Here is a 25,321-nt window from a genome sequence, read left to right as displayed (position 1 = left end):
TTGTGTTTGTGTACTTGTGTGTGTGCGTGTGTGTGTGTGTGTGTGTGTGCGCGCGTGTGTGTGTGTGTGTTTGTGTGTGTGAAATTTCAGACTAAAGACCAGTTAACTGGGTACAGCTTGTCCAATTGGTTACAAGCTGTTCCCAATTAGACAAGCTCTTGGAAAGCTTTTTTTTGGGTCAGTGATTAAGGTTTGCTTAGGTTAAGGTAAGGTAAGTGTTAGCGTTAGGCAAGTAGTGGTTATGGTAAGGGTTAGTCTCGAGGAAATTAATTAATTTCCCAGAAGTGATGAAAGTAAATGTGTGTGTGTGTGTGTGTGTGTGTGTGTGTGTGTGTGTGTGTGTGTGTATGTGTGTATACAATCCATCCACAATATTAAAATTGGTAACAGGTTTTAATGTCGTGGCTGATTGGTCTATACGTATCATTTTTTTTCACACATAGATACTCCAATAATTAGTATAAAAAGAGTGTCTAGTGTTACTGAAGGTTTCATCAATTTCCATTTTACAAGCAAAAGAGAAATTATGCTCTGAAAATGGATCCCAGCACAACAAAAGATAACAAAAACTGAGTGTCTGTCTTGGACATTTTGTACTGGAGAGACAAAAAGAAAAAAAGATACAATTGTATCAAAACCTGGCACCATCACTGTGATGGTAAGAGTTTAGGATTCTTTGCACAGTGTCTGCACTTGACTGTTGTTGGCCAGAGAAAATGTGGTTACAGCATCCGACTCCCTCTAAAACCACAAATATTCCTGTTTTTACATTCCTTTCTGTACAGGTTAAACAAACATGATTAAATTTGCTAGTCAGCTTTACAGTTGTTGTCTGATTTATATTTTAACTTTATTGGAAAAAGCCAAGCTAGCTGTCACCCTCCCTCTAGTCTTTATGCTAAGATGGGCTAAACACATCAAGACTACAGCTCCATATTTAACACCGGGACATGAAATGGAGAGGGATTTTCTCAACCCAATCTCAGGAAGAAAGGAAACAAGAGTATTTATGTAAAATGAGTCACAAATGGGTCAGAAAGATACCAAAAGAGATGTGTATTCGTCCTATTTGGAGTTTTTTGATTGTACACAGTAGGTATTTAGTTTAGTCTATGAGAGTCTGATGTGATAGCCAGTTAATGACACCCAATTTGGGTTTAGTGGGCTTACTATGAAGAAGAGATGACTTATTAGGGTCTAGTCTGAGGGGAATAGTGGAGTACAAGCACAATCAATCAGTGATATCCACTCTCATAAAGCAAACCCTATAGATTTTTTCACTAAGTAAAATTAATAGGCAGATGAAAACGTTTCTTCTTATTAAGATTGCTGGAGAATGAATGGGAAAAGAGGCTGCTAAATTTAGCTAAAATGGTTGAAAAAGTCTTTCTCTAAAGATGAATGGTAATTAGAGGTGATGCTGAAGTGAATAAGAGCATGAATCCAGTGACAAAGGCCTGTGTTTCTGTTCTTGACATAATAAGTGGAGTCTGTGTCTATGTGCATTTTAGAAGGTATTAAATGTATCAATCAACCCATAAATCGATTACATAAGTACATCATTAGATAATGTGTTTCTGAGGTGGTGTACAGAGACAAGTCCTTTGTCCAATGCAATTAGAAGATCATTTGTAACTTTCACCAGTGCTGACTCTGTGCTATGATACACTCTAAATACTCACTGAAAATCCTCAAATAAACTCTTATTATGTAGAAAGACACACAACTGGTCTGTGACAGCTTTCTTAAGGATCTTAGAGAGAAAGGGAAGTTGGCTAAAGCATCTGAATCAAGAGTAGGCTTTTTAAGAAGAGGTTTAATTACAGCTACTTTAAAGAACTGTGCTACATAGCCTGTTAATAAAGAGAGATTTATCATATCTAATAAAGAGGTGCTAAATAATGGTAAAACACCCTTAAGCAACCTAGTTTGGATGGGGTCTAAGAGACAGGTTGATGGTTTAGATTAAGACATTGTTGAAGTTAGTTAGTGAAAGTCAATGGGAGAAAATCTCCAAATTTATAAATCTGGTTTTACCGCTGTTTCTAAGGTACCTGTGCTTGAAGATAAACCGGTGCCGGTTGAGGGCAGGATGTGATGAAATTTGTCTCTAAAACTTGGAATTTTATCATTAAAGAAGCTCATGAAATTGTCAGTACTGAGAGCTATAGAGCCGGGACATGGAAGAGTGTCTAGTGTTACTGAAGGTTTCATCAATTTCCATTTTACAAGCAAAAGAGAAATTATGCTCTGAAAATGGATCCCAGCACAACAAAAGATAACAAAAACTGAGTGTCTGTCTTGGACATTTTGTACTGGAGAGACAAAAAGAAAAAAAGATACAATTGTATCAAAACCTGGCACCATCACTGTGATGGTAAGAGTTTAGGATTCTTTGCACAGTGTCTGCACTTGACTGTTGTTGGCCAGAGAAAATGTGGTTACAGCATCCGACTCCCTCTAAAACCACAAATATTCCTGTTTTTACATTCCTTTCTGTACAGGTTAAACAAACATGATTAAATTTGCTAGTCAGCTTTACAGTTGTTGTCTGATTTATATTTTAACTTTATTGGAAAAAGCCAAGCTAGCTGTCACCCTCCCTCTAGTCTTTATGCTAAGATGGGCTAAACACATCAAGACTACAGCTCCATATTTAACACCGGGACATGAAATGGAGAGGGATTTTCTCAACCCAATCTCAGGAAGAAAGGAAACAAGAGTATTTATGTAAAATGAGTCACAAATGGGTCAGAAAGATACCAAAAGAGATGTGTATTCGTCCTATTTGGAGTTTTTTGATTGTACACAGTAGGTATTTAGTTTAGTCTATGAGAGTCTGATGTGATAGCCAGTTAATGACACCCAATTTGGGTTTAGTGGGCTTACTATGAAGAAGAGATGACTTATTAGGGTCTAGTCTGAGGGGAATAGTGGAGTACAAGCACAATCAATCAGTGATATCCACTCTCATAAAGCAAACCCTATAGATTTTTTCACTAAGTAAAATTAATAGGCAGATGAAAACGTTTCTTCTTATTAAGATTGCTGGAGAATGAATGGGAAAAGAGGCTGCTAAATTTAGCTAAAATGGTTGAAAAAGTCTTTCTCTAAAGATGAATGGTAATTAGAGGTGATGCTGAAGTGAATAAGAGCATGAATCCAGTGACAAAGGCCTGTGTTTCTGTTCTTGACATAATAAGTGGAGTCTGTGTCTATGTGCATTTTAGAAGGTATTAAATGTATCAATCAACCCATAAATCGATGACAGAACCTGCTATGCACACCATGCAATGCTGCATTGGATGAAATGATCAGATATTGATTTGCTGTCATGCAGGAAAAAGGGTGTAATCATCAACTGTCACTGTTCCCAAATGTTATTGATGGAGCAGAGAGAGAAATAGAAATATAATGCCTCATTATATGCAGGTATTTTTGGGATACAACTGACATTTTGCTGATGTTCCTTGAGCTGATTGTGAGTTATATACAGGGAGGCACACTTCTTTTCTTTTGATTTCAGAATCAGAATCAGATTTTAATGTTATGTTTTTCAAATGCAAACAATTAGCAATTGGCAATGTAAGCTGACGCTCAAAATTCAACAAGAGACAAGTGATTGGACTACAATGTCTGTATTTTTAGAAATAAAAATCTGAATCAAAGTCCTGGCACATTATATAAATGAAACTGCAGCTGACATACAATAGATTTTAAATGATAGTTTGAATTTGTGGGAAATGTGCTTTCTGGGGGAGATTTAGATGAAAATATGTACTTCATATTTTTCCCCTAACTGTAAGGCTACAGCGTGCTTCTCACACATCCATTCAAGTTGAGTACCTGTGTCATTGTAAAAACATGACAATATCTACTTTTCTAACTTAATAACATGATATTGATGTTCTGTGAAATCACATAAGGGAGGAGGAAATTAATTTATGAAGTCCTGGCAAAATCATGAAATTCTGCCTAGCCTGTATCTATCCAGCTATCCAGCTAATTAGCCAGCCTAGACCTGCTTTTCTCAACACTGAACATAAAAAGGTACGGTGGCATCAGAACGTATCCAGACCCCTTAACTTTTTGCACACTTTATTGTGCACCCAATAACCCATAATGACTACTCACTGTGGCACTCCAAATTGTGGTCAGGTGCATCCTTTTTGCTTTAATTATTCTTGAGATGTGTCTAGAACTTGACTGGAGTCCACCTGTGACAAATTGAATTGATTGGACATAGTTTAGAAAGGCAAACACCTTTTTATATAAGGTCCCAAAATTCACACTGCATGTCAGGCCAAAAACCAACCCATGAAATCCAAGAAAGTCTCTGTAGAACTCTGTGGCAAAATTGTAGCAAGCTATAGATCAAAGCAAGGGTATACAACCCTTTTTAAAGCTTTGGGTGTTCCAGGGAGCAAAGTGGCCTAAATGATGGTAGTGGAAGGTGGCAGTTCACAGACATTTCCCATCCAATCTGATGGAGTTTGAGAGGATCTGCCAGGAACAATAGGATAAACTGCCCAAATCCAGATGTGCAAAGCTTGTAGAGAAGACCCAAAGTTGTAATTGCTACCAAAGGGGTTTCTACAAAGTACTGAATTAAGGGTCTGAATACATTTGTAAATGAGATTTCAGTTTGTGATTTGTACATTAACATACATACATATAGTAACAAAAATGTATAAAATCATGTTTTGACTAGGTCATTGACTGTTGATTGATGGTCAAAAATGGCACTTGCATCCATTTACAATTAAATCTACAACACAAAGTTTGCAAAAAGGGGAAGGGGTCTGAATACTTTCTGAAGCGCCTGTAAATTAAATCTTTACTTGTTCATTTATATTTTTACAAAGAGGCCTTTTATTGCCATTTGAGTTTGCCAATTAAGTGTTTCAACTGGGAAAATTGGGGTTTAATTCCACAACCAGTAAGCCTTCCAGAGGACATGTGTCTGGGTATCATTTTTTTTCAATGAAATTTTGTAGAGTTATGTATGAAAAACTGGCTTTATTTGTGCTTGCACTTGCATCTGTCAGTGTGTTACTGTTGAATTCAAATTTGATCATCTTCGTGTAAGAGCTGTCTTGTGTTTGTGTGTGTCTAAGCGTTTGTGCTTTGTGGAGGTGCAAATGAATGGCTCTAATTAGCAATGAGGGTGATACTGAAGCTGCTATAGTGCCGTGCAGGATTACAGGACAAAACAACCACTCAGGTGGAAAATCACTATCTCTCACACACACACACACACACACACACACACACACACGCACACACACAAAAGCAAACACACATGCAGAGGCATTTGAATGACTGAAGGAATGGCACATAAATACAAACTAAACACACACTGAAACGCACATTAACTGGAAATACTCTATACGTAAAGGCATATAAAGGTTGGAATTTAGTACAAATGAGTCTTTACTAGAGCTGTCACTTCAAAAAGTCAAGCTCGAACAGTTTCAAAATAAAATGTAATTTGATCAATTCAAACACAACCCATATAGCTTAATTTCTCCAGTTAATAAAGATAAAATGCTTAAAATATTTATTTTTGGAGCCAAAGAAGAACATATAAAAGTCAGGGGTCAGCTTAATTTGCTAACATTGAAGACCACAAACCAAGCCAGAAATCTTGGTATAGGCGTGGCCTCAGAACTAAATTTTTATTAGAATTAAAGGACTTATACATGGGGAAGCAGCATTCAGTTTTTATGTACCACACATGTGGAACAAATTCTCAGAAAACATGAGGTCTCATATGCAAATTTTATGGGTGTATCAACAACTCAGATTTTTGCTCATGTGGATTTTGGTGGCTGGACAGTAAGAAAACAATGTTTAGAGATATTTTAGTAAGAAAATCAACCTGAAACTGTAAAAGTGAAGGACACAAAAACTGGATTCTGGAATATGAGGGGGACACGCCCCCCACATTCCCAGTGGAAATAAGTCCCTGTGCACACTGCATTCAAGGGTACTTTTAATAACTTAGCATTCCTGCTCCTTTACAAGTGTGCTGGAACCTGGATATAATGTTTCTCACTGATTTCCCAATCTGAAGAAGGCACTACTGGTGAAACATGCACATTGCTGTATGCATTTGACTTTTATTTATTTACTGATTTTTTTTTGGTAAATAACATAGGGTATTTATATTTTGATACTTTTGCATTCCTGGCAGCCAACTTCTGTATTTAGATAACCAAATTTTTCCTTGGTTTGGCATGAAACCAGAGCCATGAAAAATGTATGTACAGTAACTTGGTGACAATATCCATGATCGATTACAGTAAAAAAAAACTAAAAAAAAACAACACACTCGTACACACTGGTTTACACACTGTCATTCTGCTATCAGGTTGCCACTGGTGACCATCTCCTCACTGACCACAGACTTTGGTTTCTAAAGGGACGCACTTGTCATCCAATCAGAGGCTAAAGGGAATGTGGTCATTGTGTGGCCTTCAATTAAGTAATTCCAAAGGGGAGGATTTACTATTTTGGAAATAGAAAAGAATGACTACATAATATTTTTTCACTTACTTAGGCCAGTAATCCATGAAGCATTTATGTTACCGCAAACAGTCCATACAGATGAAGATTCATGCATAAGCAATGCCTGTGACTTATATCATAACACAGTATATGATGGCATGGCACAGAATGGCTAAATTTGAAATGATCTTCACTCAGAGGGTAACACATTAGATTTATAACCAGCTCTAGAATGTCTTGTCTCCCATTTCTGCCTCTGTATCACTTTGAATGGGCTGTGCCAACCGTGAGCTTGTTAAAACCAATGTTTTGTGTTAGATAAAGCTCTTTTGTAAAGGCTACTCCAACCTAGCTTGTACTAGGTTTTTTTTAAGTCCTCAGCAAAGGATTTCGTTGTGCAAACTGAAGAATTAATTTTTGGAACACTGAAATGTTTGAAATTTTCAATAATGGTTTATTCAACAAAACTGTACAGATGTGGATTTTACAGTAGTCTAATAAGCAAGGTCGAAGCTTTGTCATTTAAATAGTTAGATAAATATAAACAATCAAATGAAAGGGAACAAATCAGAATAAATAATGCTGCTACATCTCTTGCTCAGGAGGCTTGATTGGCAAACTGATGAATGAGGTCTTACTCATGCCAAAAAATTATTCAGGTGCAGAGGTAGTGACTATACGTCCCCTGCTTTGTATGCTACTTCACTGCTGTTTCTCCAATCGTAAGAGGTCCTGCTTGTAATCAGGCTCTTCTTAGGCAAAATTAAGTTCTGGGCCAGCAACATTGTGGCAATGCTCTCCACCATGACATCACAGTGGCTGTCTTTGTATACAGATTTGGAAGGGGCTTCAATGGGGATTACCACGGTAAACCCACGAGTATACAAAGTGTTTTTACTGTGTAACAAGCAGGAGTTAATCCTAATTCTGGATTGTAAAGCATTTTTCAGTGCTGAGATGTTTGCTAAAAGATATTCAACCAGGAGATGAGGTTTAATCCTTGTCAGTAAAACTAGTCAACAAGCAACTGGCAGCCCTAGATTTGACTGGCTGACTGTAGCAGATGCTGTAGCACCTAATGTTATTAGAAACTTTTTTTTTTTTTTTTTTTTTGTTAAACCCAAGGCTGGATTGCCAAGAAAGCAATTGCCCCAGGGCCTCAGATTGTCAGTGGTCATTAAAGTAAAATAAAAATTGAAAAACCGTTACAAATCAAATTTACAAAAAATATTCATATGATAGTTTTCTCATGCCACTATGGTTAATGTTTGGTTAAGCTTTGGAACAAAAATGACTTTTTAGGGCTAGAAAAAATCGTGGTTTGGGTTGGAATAACTACTTTGTTAATGTAAGGGAACCCTCATCATCATGGTATAATGCAAAATTGACGGTTGGAAGCGGGAAATAACAGTTTCTGATGCTAAAATTCAGCGATTTGTTGACATTCATCCACCCTGACCCCCTGTCAACATCATCATGCTACTTATACTTTTGCTCCTGACAGACAAGACTCATAACTCCTGTGGCCTTGGTCTTTGTGTTCTTTGTAATTTATCCGGAAGACAGTGCAAAGAATAACACACACTAGTGCCTGTCTAAACAATTGTAAAATTATCAAATTGCATTTTGATAATAGCATAAACTATGTGATATTTCAGCATATGCAATCCATTCAACATGAAATACAAAACATGAAATAGACAAGGGACTCTTACTTTTTTCCTTCAAAGGCTAAGCACATGCAGAGCAATAAAAGCATCCACCAACAGGTTGTTGAGCAACACCACTCCAGGGGAACCAGCACCCATAAAGCATGCACTCAATCTGGCAGAAAAGAAATAAATGCATGCATGGGAATTCCATAATTAAGACATTAATAACTGCAAGTGCCCTAATCTTGTCTTATCCATTGCATACGTGTGTCATGTTGACCACACACACACACAGCCGACACAAGTCAGACAATTCTGTTGATTACAGATTTCATGTTATTTCAAGAAATAAATAGCACTTGCATTACAATAACAGCTGAAAACAAATTATAAACCAATCCATTTCCTTGATGAGCTTTTGGGTTATTTCAATTCTCAGACTAGTTTATCTGAACTGATGAAAGATGAAAATCACATTCACTTAATTTACACACAATAATGCCACATCAGGTTCCCATCCTGTTGATGTGGGTGAGTGATGCTTTAACATGACCAGTCATGTGTTTGGTATGTGATGACCTCTATGTGCACTTTTTAGCACAAAAAAAAAAGCAATTTTTCCTCTGAGGTGGCCATGCTTGCATATTCTTCAAAACACCTGGGTTGTGCTACGTAAGGCAATCATTTGTTTTTGAGGCTTGGTATTAAGTAGGCAGTGTCTACCTGTGTTAAGTTGTGACTATCACCAGTTAACATGGGCATGTTTCCTTAATCAGTAACAAGTGTTAAACAGCTGACAGATTAAACAAGATTTATAGGTAAGGCAGGGGTTCTGTTGAGCAGATTGTTGCTGCAATGAGGAGAGTGCCGAAATTAATGTTATATCATTGAACTGTTATGTCCATAATACGTACCCAGAGATTTCTAACCATCTTGGTTGTTGTTTACACCCCCCCCCCCCATTTGTATATTTTTCTATTCATTTTCTGTGTATTTATTATTATTATTAGTATTTTATAATTGCTTTTAAAAAGTAAATGGACTGCACATATATAGTGTTTTTATAGACTTATTGACCACTCAAAGCCCTTTTACACTATATGCCACATTCACTCATTCACACATTCATACATCGCTTTTCTATACACATATACACACTCACACACTGATGATACATCGGGGACAATTTTGTGGTTCAGTATCTGGCCCTCGAAGGACACTTAGACAGGCGGAGGAGCTAACCTTCCAGTTAGTGGACAACCCGCTCTACCTCCTGAGCCACAGCATCCCCCTTTTTTACTTTTATACTTTTTACTTCCTCTTACCTAACTATGTATTGAGCAATTAAAACAAAACAATCTCCATGTGGGGATCAGTAAAGTTATTTCTGATTTTGATTCTGATTCTAATGTATGCCAGCATCCATTTAAAACAATATACAGAAGTGGTAATAACTGGGGTTTTAGAGGTGTGTGTGTGTCCTTGGAATAGTCAGTGAGAAGCCACTTGAACAGGCAGGCTATTAAAAAAAAATTAGGAGGTCTGTATTTTCTGTTCCAGTCAGACCATCCTGCATGGCCTTTTAAAACCATTCAGCATGAGGCACAACACAAAGTGGGTTCTCCCCATTCATGAGGCCAACACTGACTCATCCCTGCAAGTGCTTTTGGTCATTCAGCCACCTGCAGGAACATTTAACAATTCATCTTGCCTGCTGCCTCCACTGTTCCTAAAATAACCAGGCAGCACCATCATTCCTCCCTCCAGCCTTCTTTCCTCCTCTTCAACCCAGCCACCGGCCACATGGTTACAGTTAGTATAAACCAGGCGCTACCGCTGCTGCGAGAGCTGAGAGGCAGACAGGGGGAGGCACACATGCACATCATACCGCCACCGCTGGTCGCTGCTACTGCAGCCGATGCAGCGAGGAAGACTCACGGCTTCTTACATCACATAGAGGCGGAATGGCTTGAGATCAGACTACAGGGACTCACCTCGATCGGCTGATGAACGACGATCGTGTGACTGTCTACCTCTCTGTGGGTGTCCGTCCGTCTTGCCGCGAATTGCTGCACTGCTGTTTTCCAAGTGTTGTGGTCTGTGTGTGTGTGTGTGTGTGTGTGTGTGTGTCTGTGTGTGTGTGTGTGTGTGTGTGTGTGTGTGTGTGTGTGTGAGTGAACGTGTGTGCATGGTGGTGATGTTGTAGCCTAGCGAAATTCTATTACGAATTGGACTAAACCGGGGACCGGAGTCTGATGTCACATGTGCTTCATCGGAGGAAACGGTGCATATGCAAGCAGGATTTTGTGGAGGATGCTGCGGCAAGTGATTCACAGAGGGCTCAAGGCTTCGTTCTACTGGCTGGGCTTGTTCGTTAGCAGGCACCCTGTTTTCTTCCTTACTGTCCCTGCAGTCCTCACCATAATTTTCGGATCTACCGTTCTGAGCCGATTCAAGCCGGAGACGGACCTGGAGGTGCTAGTCGCCCCGACTCACAGCCTCGCCAAGATTGAGCGGAGTCTCGCCAACAGCCTGTTTCCCATCGACCAGTCGAAGCACAAGCTCTACTCGGATTTGCACACCCCGGGCAGATATGGCAGGCTGATCCTGCTGGCCAAGTCCGGGGGAAACATCCTAGAACTAGCTGACCAGGTCCTCCAGGTTCACAAGCAGGTGCTGGATTTACGCGTTAATTACAAGGGATTCAATTACACTTTCGCTCACCTCTGCGTCTTGAGCCACAGAGACAAGCGTTGCCTCTTGGATGATATCATCACCATTTTCGAAGATATCAGACAAGCTGTGTTTTCCAACAGCACTTTCCATAAGGTGCCCGTGAGCTATCCAAACACAACATTAAAGGTGAGATTTTATTGGACACTGCAGCTCTTCTTACATGCATGTCAGCCAGGCCTGTGCACACTATCCCCCCGAAATCTCTCTATAAGACCCTTGGAGACAGTGAAGCAGCAGTCAGCATGTGAAATATGAATAGCTGTAGCAAGCTGGCCCTTGGAGCTTGCCATTATTTCCGAATGAACACAGTTGGCTTGTATTCGCTCAGGCTGTGATGTGGGACTGCAGATTGCTACCTACACGAATCAGCCACAACATTATAACCAGTTACCAATTTTAATGTTGGTGCTGAATGGTGCATATATGTGTGTGTGTGTGTGTGTGTGTGTGTGTGTGTGTGTGTGTGTGTGTGTGTGTATCCACTGCGATCCTTATTCTATCAGAGCTATATAGTGCAGTGCAGTGGATGTTTCTAAAGGCCATACAATAGAGAATGATTGAATTAAAGAGAATGAATTAAAATTTAATATTCCTTTTTTTTAATTTAATATTACAAAAGATATACACATCATGCAGCTTGGGCAAATAAAGCCATAAACTTTGCAATGTACTTGACTTGAGGTGTGACAGTGATGAAAATTGGTTTAGTCTGTATAAACACAACAAAATTAGGCCAATAGTTATTATTTCAAATAATGCTTGTGAACAACAGATTTTCAGTTTAAAAGCTCCACATGCTCACAAAGACCTGATCAGACTAATAGCAACAGACTCCATCTACAGAGCACATCTGCATCTGATGTATTTATCAACATAATGAATTAGCACCTGTATGTCTACATGCAGCATATTGACATGTTTTGTTGTCTAAAACTATTGTTAGAAGCTTGTGTGTGACTGATACAGCTGCATGTGTGCAGTCATAGCCCACTGAGCAACAGAGAGGAAGATACAGGCAAGCAGGATACCTGAGTCTATTAGCTACTGTAGCCATGGCATTATGAAGCATGTACAGCAAGGAATAGGCCAGAGGGGAGACACTGCATCAAAAAAAAAAAAAGACAGAAGGATATCTCTATGTATGTGTGTGTATGAGTGTGAATGTGTGTAGAGGAGCACAGCAGAGTAGTCAGTGGCTATATGCAGCCAGTGAATTCACCTGTACCAACAAGGGAGGGTGAAAACTGAAAACCGGCCATCAGTGCTCTGAAGAGGGTATCCTCACTGGCTGATGTACACCGATCAGCCACAACATTAAAACCAGTTACTGAATGGTGTATAAATACATGGTTTTCGCAGGGCATTGATAATAATCAGATTCTATGGTATTACTTTGATTTGTCATATTACACAGAAAGCTGCACAATTTATGCTTACGTAGAAATGATGAACACAAAGTTTAATATAAAAAGAAAATAGACATTAGTATCTTTACTACTGGAGAACCAGGCAATTAGAATGAGACACTTCACTTTCTTATACAAAGAACAAAGAGCTACATAGGAGCCATGTGGTTTACTGTATTCAGTATAAAAATTCATTCATGCTATAGTCCTCTATGCAGTAAAAATACTTTTTCAATTTACTCTTTTGTACCTCTATGTTTCTCATATTGTCATACTCTTAGTGGTATCTAGAGACTTGTAGACACTTTTGCTGCTGTCACAAGCTGAGGTGCATCAAGTTTTGTTTGTGGTGAGGTTTTGAGATTTTGTACGTAGTATATCTTCAGTAGAATATAGTTCCAATCAAATACATTCATACTGTAGGCCTGTATTTAATAATTACTTTATTCTTTTGTGCATCACTATTTCCTCATTGTCATTTGGCCTCGTTAATAAAAGGTTAGTGCACCAGAAATTGCAAAAAGACATTTTCCATCTTACCCTTTAGTGGAATCTGGCCATTTCTAAAAACTTCTGCTAGCACAGTTGAGGTGAATGGAATTTTGTTGATGACACTGAGTCTTTGAGATTTCACGGTGAAGTCTGTGATTTATCCAATCACAAAGTACAGTTCATCTCCATTGTACTGGGGTGATGGCATAAGCTTCAGAGGCAAACACCTCTTAAATATATCTTCTTCTTTTAAATCAGTTGATATTGATACATATCACAATATAAATTAAGTTGTTATTTATGTTAAGCTCAAAGTGAATGACAATTTGAAAACACTGTGACAATGTAAAAGGGGTTGCTCATAGTGATGGCTGCAGCAGGCAGCTGTTTTTAGAGAGAAAACTCTTAAAACCCACTGTATACTACCTCCCCAGCAATATATTCCCATGTTACCTCTAACTACTCTGTAAATATGCAACGATCTGCTAGGAAGTTTGCCATATCAACTTAAAGTGGCAATCTCAAAGATTTTCATTTAAATAAATGTCTGTTAAGTCATTATCTATTGCCAAATGGTCATTGAGCCTATGGCTCAAAAGTAGTGTAATATTTATGTATTTGCAGTACTACGAACTGGATGTCTGTGGTGACATTCCAAAAAATGCTCTAGAAAGTTAATGCTAATGTAAACTGAACATTTCCTACTGCTGCAGCTTCACATTAAAAGCATTTAACTGGCGAAACACGAGTTAACTGTTATGAAATAGTCATAAGAAACATTCACAGGAAATAACGTGTTTTTCAGAGAGCCTAAGCACTTACTACTATCGTTCATCAAAATTGCATCTACAAAACAAGACAATTGTAACTTTCAGCATTTTTTGACAGCAGATTAGTTTGAAATATTGCAGGGAGTAATGGAACAAGAAGGAGCAGCCACAGTGAGCTGTTAGGTAGCCAACTCCTTTCACTGTGCTTAGCATAAATCAGTTCAAGGTTGCTCACAGAATGATGGAAGGCCAATTATTGCCTGATTTCTTTTATTTAAATGACAGTAGTTTGTTTAGCTGCCCCCACATCTCTGTGACCTGTAGTATTATATATGTATTTGCTGTTACCACTGGTAACTACAGGTGTAGTTACCAGGACAAATCAACCAGGATTGAAATCTTCGAGATTTCAAAAGTTAAAAAACCTAATGATAAGTCAAAGCTGTGTTCAAAACTTGTTTCTGCTGCCTCCAAATGGCCAAAAAAATAAGTTATTGGCGGTTATGTATACCAATCTCTTTTGTGTCTAACTCCAAGTAGCCTAGTCCTGTGGACAGTTTAGTCGAGCAGGGCCTTAGTGAGCCAAAGAATCGCCACATCACTGACATGTTCTTACCTCCTTTTTTCACGGCAGCTCTATATTTTTCAGATTTTTGTAACTGTTGAGCCGTTGCTTTCCATGTTGACACAAAAAAAGTTCCTTAGGAGTGTTTATCTCTTCAATCCAACTGTCCTACTTTTGATACCAAAACATTAGCATGTGGTGTGTTGAGTTAACGCAGCCAACCCTGCTGTGCCTACTTTGGGAAGTGGGCTGTTTGTTCCTAAAAGACTGCCATGTGATTGGTTAATAACAGATTTAATTCTGTTATGTGATTGAATGTCAGAACATTGTCAAGTGATGCCAATTATCTACAGTATATAAAACTTTCTATTTTCTCTTCAAGGAAATTTGCTACTTATATTAGTAGTCCAGGACCTTTCTTTACCTATGCACATACTAACCTATAGTCTTTATGTAAAAAATTTAAAGGTTTTCCCTTACATTACACAATTTGCATGCATTTACTCGGGCACATGAACATTATCATTAAATTATCTACCACATTAAGACAGGAATTCTTTCTTGAAGGTTGATATGACCTCTGTCCTCAACCGCTCTCCTCACTCTGTATCAGGCTTTACGCACTCTCCATGTTCCTGAATCCTTATTTTCTCTGTCTGCCTGTCTGATGAGCTGTCTGGGCTAATTCATTTGCCTGACTTCTTATGCCTCATCCTGTTCTTTGATGTCACAACCAGGGTTTAGAGCTGAACATTAGCTCTGTTCGCAGAAGGAAATGCTTAAAATTGTATATATTTTTTTGTTGTGCTCTGTCTGCTGTACTTTCAGTTGTGTAACCTTTTTAAGGTGGCAGGTATTACAAGAATAAAAATGAATTAAAGAATACTATAAAAAGATTTAGCGAATGGGGCTAAATGAACAAACAATGGACAATTCCAACATATGGATATGGACTTAAATATGATCAGGATTTACAAATAAGAAGAATTCTTAGAAAATGTCAGGTGTAAGAAATGCAAGAAATACAAGTTTTTCGTGAGTTCTTAGTCTGTGGCTTCATCCTGCATTAATACCAGCAACCAGCTCACAATGCCAATGTCCAATGGTCGATTAAGGCTTGACAAATGTTAGTTGAAGTGCCAAAGGTGTTACAGTAACAAATTGGGCATATGGCAGCGCTGGTATGTGATTATCTGCTAATAACCAGTGGGGCCCAAATATCTGATTCCTCCCCTAACTTTGTCATAGATGATAAAAATATAGACTACTGTTTTCCAGCCGCCCAAATGTAACATGTCTTATAGATTAATATAGAAGCTCAGACTGGCCATGGTCGTACATGTTGTTTTCACTGTTGTTTTCACAAGGTCACATTTTAATAATCTCATGAGCTTGGGATAACAAGGTTAAAGTTTTTGGACTATCCTCACTTTAAAATATATAGCATCAGTTAATTGTTCAAACAATTACAATGATTTATTTTTACATTTTTCTGACAGGTTACCTCTCGTGTGAGTATTACAGCCCGACTGATAATTGATTTTTCAGGGTGATACGATTATTGATAATTGATAGTGTAACAATCCAGTATAATTATATAGCCCATTTGCATAAACAAATATTTCTAATAAGGATTCCTTAGGTTTACTCTTCTGAGGAGTTGTGAGATATGCCATGAGCATGATGGTTGCTCATGGCATATTTTGAAAAAAAAACTAGCTGAAAAATAAACTAATCGGTGCGCCTTGGTAGCACTATGTAATGGAGACACTGTTTCAAAACAAACACAGGTGGACATAATGTGTCCACATTGCAGCAAAAGCTGCAATACTGGTTGAAATTATTGGCATCCCTGAATTTTAAGTACAGAATTTAGAAAATCTTCATAAATTGATACAAGTTAACCAATTTTGTATAATCAGAATATTTAATATAAAGTCCAAAGTTACTAAACAACAACAACAGAAAAAAATGATTTCATATAGTGAAATAAAAAAACAACATAACATGCAGACATAAAATGTACGTTTAACACAATTATTGGCACCTTTTGATGAATTTAAATCAGTTCCTCAAATAAATAAAAAAATGAATAAACTAACCAGTACTTAATTTTCGGTTCACATGACCTGTATTATACCAGTGAATGATGGTTTTGCTGCATAAAACCGGGCAGGTTTCTTCCAGTTTGTTTTTCACAATGGCAAAAACAAGAGAGCTGTCTGAAAGCATAAGAAATGCTATTATTAAAAAACAGAACAATTCCAAAGGCTACAAGACAATCACCAAAATCGAAATCCCTGTTTCAGCAGTTTTTAATGTTATCAAGAAGTTTCACAGTCATAAAACTGTAAAGACGCTTGCAGGATGTGGTGCTAAGAAGAAACTCAATGAAAGAAGTCCACTAATGTTGATGCAGATTGTTTAAAAAACACTACACAAGACATCTAAAGAGCTTCAGGCCGGTCTTGGAGCAATCTGGAGTGGTGGTTTCAGCCCGTAACATATGCCACACACTAAACCAAGTAGGGCTCGATGGGCGAAGGCCAAGGAGGACACCACTATTGAAAGAAAGGCACAAAAGGGTGAGACTAATGTTTGCAAAACTTTCATAGATAAGCCACAGACTTTCTGGGATAATGTTCTATGGACAGATGAAACCAAAGTAGAGCTCTTTGGGAATGCAGTGCATCACTTTGTTTATAGGTGTTCGAATGAAGCCCATAAGGAAAAGAACACCCTAACTACAGTAAAACATGATGGGGGGTTTTATCATGCTGTGGGGTTGCTTTAATGCCTCTGCCTCTGGAGGCATTGAATATATCAAAAATAATGATTAAATCAGATGATTACCAAGGCGTTTTAGAGCAAAATGTGTTACCCAGTGTCAGAAAACTAGGTTTGAGGGAAAATTCTCGGGTCTTTAAGCTGGACAACGACCCAAAACACACATCCAGCAGCACAAAATAATGGTTGAAAAGGAAAAGATGGACTGTTTTAAGCTGGCCAGCAATGAGTCCAGGACTAAATTCCATTGAAAACCTTTGGAGAGAGCTGAAATCTGCCATTGCAAAAATGACTCCTTCAAACTTAAAAGACCTTGAACGCATAGCAGTGGAAGAGTGGCAGAAACTACCAGCAGACAGGTGCAAGAAGCTTCTAGATGGCTACAAGAAACGTTTAGAGGCTGTCAGGTGCAAGAAGCTTCTAAATGGCTACAAGAAACGTTTAGAGGCTGTCATTTTTGCCAAAGGTTCTGCAACCAAATACTGAAGGGTGCCAATAATTGTGTCTTGGGTATATTTTGTGTTTGCATTATTTCACTCTTATGCAAGCTTTTTTTTTTTTTTTTTTTTTTTTTTTTTATTTCGTTCAGTAACCTTGGGCAGTTTATACAAATATTTTAATTATACAAAATTGGTCATTTGCGTTTATTTCTTAAGATATTCTAAATTCTGTACTTCTGTACTTCTGTAAATTCAGGGGTGCCAGAAATTGCGACCATGACTATATTAAGGAGGAGTTGAGCATGGATGGTTGGGCAATCATATTCTGTTTTTGACATGCAAGACCCCCTTTAGCATCCTGTCCATCATTAGCATGTCACCATAAAGTACAGTGCCTTTGGAAAGTATTAAGACCCCTTCACTTTTTTCACACTTGAAATTTAGCTCAGGTGCCTCCCAATTCTCTTGATCATGTTTGAGATGTTTCTACACCTTGATTTGAGTCCACCTGTGGTAAATTCAATTGATTGGACATGATTTGGAAAGGCACAAACCTATCTATATAAGGTCTCACAGCTTACGATGTGTATCAAGGCTAAAAAATAAAGTTGCTGCATTGAAGGTTCCCAAGAGCACAATGACCTCCATAATTTGTAAATGGAAGAATACGGAACTACTGGGACTCTTCCTAGAGCTGGCTGCCCGCCAAACTGACCTATCGGGGGAGAAGGGCCTTGGTAAGAGAGGTTAAGAACCCGATGGTCACTCTGGCAGAGCTGCAGAGATACCGTGTGCAGATGGGAGAACACGGGACCTATCTGAATAGAAAAAAAAACAAAAACAAAAAAAAACATAATGAGATATTTTACAGGGGCTGAGAATATTTGATATTTTAAGATGATATAATGTGATTGATGTCTCAAGATAATGGGCTTAAAATTTAATATACAGCAAAATTGTATTTTTTAAATCACATTGGACTCAAGATTGTGATTTGTCTTGATGAAATTTTGTGGCACTTAGTGTCAAAACCCATTATTTTGAGAAGGGAGTTTGTCATCTTGTGATAATTAGATACTTAAGTTGTTATCTTGTGATAAGAGGAAAAAGAGCAAGTTTGTCTGCCCTGGGCTTCAGTAGTTGAAAGCTCAGGTGGTCCGAATTGATTTATATAAATAGGCACACAGGTGTGCCATTTCTGCATTACATTTATCCTAACACTAATAATAATGTGTTAGACAAGATCAAGCCTCTTGCTATATTCATGAAATGACAGTGAAATTCAGTGCTGGATTGAATTAAGTTATTGAGTAGTTTTGGTTGTATGCTGCTTGTCAATGTCAAGCTAAGGTCAATGTTTGTTTTACACCCCCATTCTCTTTAATAAATCATAAAACTGGAGGTGATAGTGGCAGGGCAGCAGGAAAACAACTGAAATGCAGGAGCTCTGTGGTACTTTAAATGCTACAATAGAGCCAATGTGATTGGAGGATTTGAGAGGAGACAAGGCAAAGGAATTGCCTGATGAGGTTATGTGTGTCAATAAATGGCTTGCCTTAGGGTGGTATTGCTACTTGGCAATAAAAAAACAGTCAATAGTGTCCTCAGATGTCTCCTCAAACTACATTAAACTCTTCAATTAACTATTTTCAGCAAGTTATTCCAGGCAAATTGTGAGTGAATATTAACAATTTAACATTAGTTATTGAGGGTTTTTCTTTGTGTAACATATTCAGAGTTTAATAATACCATGATTTTGCATATATACATACATATATATATATATATATATATATATATATATATACATATACACACACATTTATATCTGGGAACCATAAATGTCTGTACCAAAAATTTGTGCCAATCCATCGAGTAGATATTTCACAGGATGCAAAAAACTTTGACCTACTGATTGTGTTAGAGGAAATAATCACCAAAATAGGTAGGATTCATCCTTGGGGAAATAATATAGAATAATAAAATAGAATACGCAGGTAGACATTATAATATAGCCTATGCTATAGCTGATGTGAGCTTCTTTAAAAATGTACAGTGGGCTCAGAAAGTATTCAGACCCCTTCATAATGACAAAGTGAAAATATGTTTTTAGAAAGATTTGCAAATTTATTAAAACTCAAAAACTGAAATCTTCTTGGGAAAGTCTATACACGTTTTGCACACATGGATTTGGGCCATTTATCCGATTCTACCTTGCAGATCCTCTCAAGCTCCTTCAGGCTGAATGGGAAGTGTCTGTGAACTGCCATCTTCAGGTCTCTCTACAGATTTTCTATGGTGTTTAAGTCTGGGCTTTGGCTGGGTTACTCAAGGACAGTCAGAGACTTGTCCCAAAGCTACTCCAGCGTTTTCCTTGTGCTTATAGGTGAACCATCACCCCAATCATTCTTCCGTCAATTCTGACCAGTCTCCCTATACCTGCTGCTGAAAAGCACACCCATAGCATTATTCTGCCACCACCATGCATCACCATCGGGATGCTATTAGCAAGGCGATGAACAGTGCCTGGCATTCACCAGACATAGTATTTGGAGTTCTGCCCAAACGGTTAAATCTGATCTAATCAGACCAGATAACTTTTCCTCTTGCCCTTAGAGTCGTTCAAATGCCATTTGAGGATGGTGACTATGGTAAACATCATACATGCTAGACATCAGCATATTAGCATTGCAATTGTGAGTATGTTAGCAGGCTCACGTTGCCATTTAGCTCAAAGTATCACTGTGCTTGAGTACAGCTGCTAGCATGGCTGTAGACTCTTGTTTTCTTATACTCCTCTACTGCCACAGAAGATGTTATACTTTGACACGTGGAACTAGGGTGCTCCTTAACTAAAGGGTGTTAATATACAAAAAATATCCATTAGGATGCCTTAGAAAACAGCATTGTATATTAACATTGTTGAACTGATTAGTTTCTATGTTTAAAGTTGTTAGAAATACCTGGAAGCACTTCCCACCAGTCACATCCATCTTTTTGTCAGAAAGCTCGAGAGGTGTCACATCATCTCATTTCACTTCAATCAACTTTTCATAGATATTACATATACACACACACACATACATACACATACACATACACACATACTCACTGTTGTATGGTGCTATATATATATATCTCAGACTTTGACAGAAAACCTGGTTGTTGCCTTTTGGATGGTATCAGTTATGTGATTTCAAGGTGCAGTGGCCGCCATGACAAATTTATCCTGCAACCCACATAATGCCAGTGCAGAATAACACATCAATTGTTGTCTCACTGCTGTAAATTGCAGACATTGAAGCAAACAATCACAGGGATTTATTTATCGAGAAGCGTGAGATTTATATCAAGCTCATGCTGTGAAGCAGCATATTGTGGTCGTTTGACTGTGCTGGATTATTGTGTTCATAACAAGATAAATCATATCTCCAATAAACTGCAAATTAAAGTTGACATTGTTACAACAACAAAACAGTGTCATGTAAAGGTATAAAATTCAAATCACAATGTTGTGTGTGTGTGTGTGTGTGTGTCTTACCTTCCTAAATAAATGAGTTAGGGAAATATTTATTATGTCAGTGTTATATAATAATATACAATAAATTGTACAAATAAACGTGAAGGGCCTAAAGCTTTGATAAATTTGCATGATTGCATTATTCCTTCCAAATTCAGGATGTGTGCCGTTTTTAAATGTGTGGCACCGCTAGGTGGTCACCATTATTCCTGAAAGCTGAAGTCAGAGTTAAAATGCATTACAATAAAGAACTAATGATGTACTTGTTTTGTACATGAACTAACAAATCTTTAACATTGATTCCTCGAGACTTAGTTAATTTGAACTAAAGTTTGACATCAGACACAGTATTTTAACATAATAGTGATATGAACAATGTTGGGATTGCGTACGTTTTAAGGGTTCCGTTATGTAGCTTAAAAACGTAGAAACCGAACAGTCACAGAAAACAAATTTTGAATTGAAATGAACAAAAAGATTCATGTCAGAGCTGAGAAGTATTTGCATTAGCCCCAGGTACGCTTTGGGTGTATTTACCTGATTGACAATTGCTCTTTACCTCTTTCCTGGCTGGATCTTTCTGACAAACATAGCATACAGCAAGAAGTAATCCTTTGAAGCATCTCTTCAGAGATCTGTGGGTGACTAGAAGTAGCTACATATACAGAAAAAAATCTTATACATAAAATATTCTAATAATACATTATATTAATATTTTCTGTTGTTTCATTCTGTGTTAGATGTTAAATAAGAAATCTTTTGGTCACCCTCTTCCTGAGCCAACCCTGTCTAGAAATTACGTTCATACACTACTAAACTCTTTTCAAAATTAAATTTTGCTTTCAACATAATTCGCTGGCTGCATTTTGTTTAGAGGCACATTTTTGTTTTTGAAGCACTTCATTTATTAAAGGCAACGGAGATGGCTGAGGTAAATTAATTATTGTAAATTTTGAAAACTGTACATACAGTATACACCCAGGCAACACTTTTATATTAAACATTAGAAAAGTTGTGACAACTGATTTTTTCCTGACAGACTAACGCTACCCACATTTATTGTCCCAGCTGGCTTTTTGAACTCTTCACTGCTCTTCACAATTCTTATTGCACAGTCACATTATCTCCAAACTCTTGACACTGTGATGTCTTGCATTTGCTGTATAATTAAATTAATTTAAACCTTACTATGGAGCTCCACATCAACTTTCACAATACATCACCTGCTTTGTCCACACATGTAATAGAAGTTCAAGTTGCAGTTTTCATAAATTTGCTTCTGTACACCACCACCAAAATGGATTTGAAATGAAGCCAAAATGTGATTTAAGTGTAGACTTTCAGCCTTAATTCAAGGGGTTTGACTAAAATATTGCATTAACTATTTAGGTTTTACGGCCATTTTTATACATAGTCCCTAATTTTAAGAGGCTCAAAAGTAATTGGACAATTGACTGACAGTCAGTTTAATGGCCAGGTGTCCTACTCCCTCACTAAACCATGACAAATTAAGCAGATAGAGGTCTGGAGTTGATTCCACATGGTGAATTTGCATTTGGTAGCTGTTCATGGGAACTCTCAATATGCAGACCAAAGAGGTATTGATGCAAATGAAGGAGGCCATCATTAGGCTGAAAAAACAAAATAAAACTATCAGACAGATAGTTAGCATAAACTTTAGGAGTGGCCAAATCAACAGTTTGGTACTTTCTTTCAAAGAAGGAACTAACATGCAAGCTCAGCAACATCAAAAGGCCTTGAAGACCACAGAAGACAACTAAAGTGGATGATTGCAGAATTATTTTTTTGGTAAAGAAAAAGGTAGGCGTCTACAATCAAAAGACATCTTCATTAATGTAAATACAGAGGGTTTACCACAAGGTGCAATCCATTGGTAACACCCAATAACAGAAAGGCCAAGTTAGACTTTGCAAAAAACATCTAAAAAAGCCTGCCCAGTTCTGGAGCAAGATTATTTGGACAGATGAAACCAAGATTCATTTGTGCCAGAATGATGGGAAGAGAAGAAATAAGGAAAAGAAGAAGGAACAGCTCATGATCCAGCGCATACCACATCATCTGTCAAACATGGTGGAAGCAGTGTTATGGCATAGGCATGTATAGCTGCCAATGGAACTGACTCAACGTGGTTTATTGATGATGTGACTGCTGATAGAAGTAGAGGGATGAATTCCGAAGTGTATAGGGACATCTGCTTTCTGATCAGATTTAGCCAAATACTGCAAAAATGATAAAATGGAGCTTCACAGTACAGATGGATAATGACCCTAAACATACTGTTAAAGCAACCCAAGAGCTTCTCATGGCAAAGAAATAGAATATCCTTTCAATGGCCAACTCAGTCACCTGACCTCCACACAATTAAGTATTCTTTTCACTTACTGGAGACAAAAGTGAAGGCAGAAAGACCCAGAAACAAGCAGCAACTTAGGGCGGCTGCAGTAAAGACCTGGCAAAGTATCTAAAGTGAGGCAGTGTCCAGTCGATCACTACAAAGGATTTTCATCCAAGTATTAACAATAATCCTTACATTTATAATTATGTGGGCTTGTCAACTTTTGAGCCTCTGAAAACGAGTGACTATGTATAGAAATGGCTGTAATGCCTAAACAGTTAATGCGATATTCTTGGTAAACCCCTTGAATTGATGCTGAAAGTCTACACTTCAATCACATCTTGATGGCTTTGTTTGAAATCCATTGTAGTGGTGTACAGGGGCAAAATTCCAAAAATTGTGTCACTGTCCAAATACTTATGTATCTAACTGTAAATGCTGAATCAAATAAGCAAATAAGGCAGAAAACTACTGTTGCACTGCTCTCTGTGGGCTGGAAGCTTCTAGCATGTTGTATAGCCGTCTGTTTCCCAATCTGATATAAGTGTTTGCTCTCTGCTGTTAAGGGAAACATAACTGTATTTAATTTGTGGGGATGTGGCTACGAGCATTGAAAACAGGTAGGATAATGTAGTTTTTTGAAAAATTGTGCCTTTCATCAGAGCTACTGTCAAGTATCTCTATATCCCCTTTAGGATGGCCGTGTGTCCTTCATTGGCCACCAGCTGGGCGGCGTGTCCTTCTTGCCAAACAGCCGAGACCAGCAGGTGAAGTTCGCCCGCGCTGTCCAGATCACCTACTACCTCCGTAACCACGGACCCTTGGTACAGGATGCCATCGCTGAGCACTGGGAGAATGAGTTCTATGCCCTGGTCAGACGTTTGTCCACATCCGAGGCACCCCACGGGCCTGACCAACTTCACATCCAGTCGCTCACCTCCTTCAGCCTGTGGCGGGACTTCCACCAGACGGGCATGCTCGCCAAGGGGGAGGTGCTGGTCAGTCTGGTGCTGGTACTCCTGGCCGCCACAATCTCCAGTTCCATGCGAGACTGCCTGAGGGGAAAGCCATTCCTGGGCCTCCTGGGCGTGCTGACCATCTGCATTGCCAATGTGACGGCTGCAGGGATCTTCTTTATATCAGATGGGAAATTCAACTCTACGCTGCTGGGGATCCCATTCTTTGCCATGGGTGAGTGGGAGCCTGCATTGAGACTGACTGTGTGTGTGTGTGTGTGTGTGTGTGTGTGTGTGTGTGTGTGTGTGTGTGTGTGTGTGTGTGTGTGTGTGTGTGTGTGTGTGTGTGTGTAGTGGTTAGTTCAGGAGCTTAGCAGGGTTTGACACTCACAGCGAGTTGGAGAAGGGATTAGCAGAATTGTGTTTGGCTGGGAGGGAATACTGGCAATTCATTGTTGTGAAAAAAATGCAAAGGTCATGAACTTAGTGTCCTCTAAGGTAGCTATGGCTAAGATAACATTTTAAGGTTTAAATACAGAAAGGCATACTAAAGCTTTGCCATTTTTCTTTAAGCAAAAATAATTAATTCTTGATATGAAAAGATGATTAATTAATATTTTGTACATTTGTTTCCAATTTATATAAGTGTTACTTGATACTGATAAAGACATTAGGTTCAGGTTGGAATCATTGTTAAGAGATAATAACGTTTGTTTGAATCAACAACTTTCTCCACCCCCAACTATTTCAAAACATACAAGATAATTGAGTTGTTTCAGCTTTCGAAATCAATAACAGATAAATTGACCAACAAGTAAGAGATCAAAATGGAGTCAAACTGGCTAGTTAGGAACAAAACGACAATGAAACAAAATGTTTGCCTAATACCACTTACTTTCAATAGGACAGTGTGTGACTTGTACTAATCAACAAATCAACCAACAATAAGCCCATTTTCACCAAAATGCTGTATCTTTCAGTGTTGTATACAAAGAATAAAATCGCTGTTGCCTGTTGTTCCCATAGACTTTAAAAAACAATAAATATTCCTGGCTATTTACACGCCACTGTGTGGAACTTCGATGCTGCAAAAGGGGTGAAAATTAGCTTGTCCACCCAGGTGTTTCCATC

At 38.2% G+C, this 25,321-nt stretch overlaps 1 protein-coding gene across 1 annotated transcript in view; it reads left to right on the top strand.

Annotated features, from left to right (window-relative positions):
- Positions 1–10,424: 10,424 nt before the first annotated feature.
- ptchd4 (patched domain containing 4) overlaps positions 10,425–25,321 on the top strand; it is a 48,258-nt gene continuing 33,361 nt past the window's right edge. Inside the window, exons 1-2 of the mRNA XM_040125835.1 lie at positions 10,425–10,850; positions 23,930–24,425. Of these exons, the coding sequence (XP_039981769.1) occupies positions 10,425–10,850; positions 23,930–24,425 (922 nt within the window). The remainder of the gene's footprint in view (positions 10,851–23,929; positions 24,426–25,321) is intronic.

This window comes from Xiphias gladius, chromosome 4, assembly GCF_016859285.1.
Source record: "Xiphias gladius isolate SHS-SW01 ecotype Sanya breed wild chromosome 4, ASM1685928v1, whole genome shotgun sequence".
Taxonomy (NCBI): Eukaryota; Metazoa; Chordata; class Actinopteri; order Istiophoriformes; family Xiphiidae; genus Xiphias; species Xiphias gladius.
Note: the sequence above shows the minus strand (reverse complement) of the source record. Positions and strands in the feature narration are given on the sequence as shown.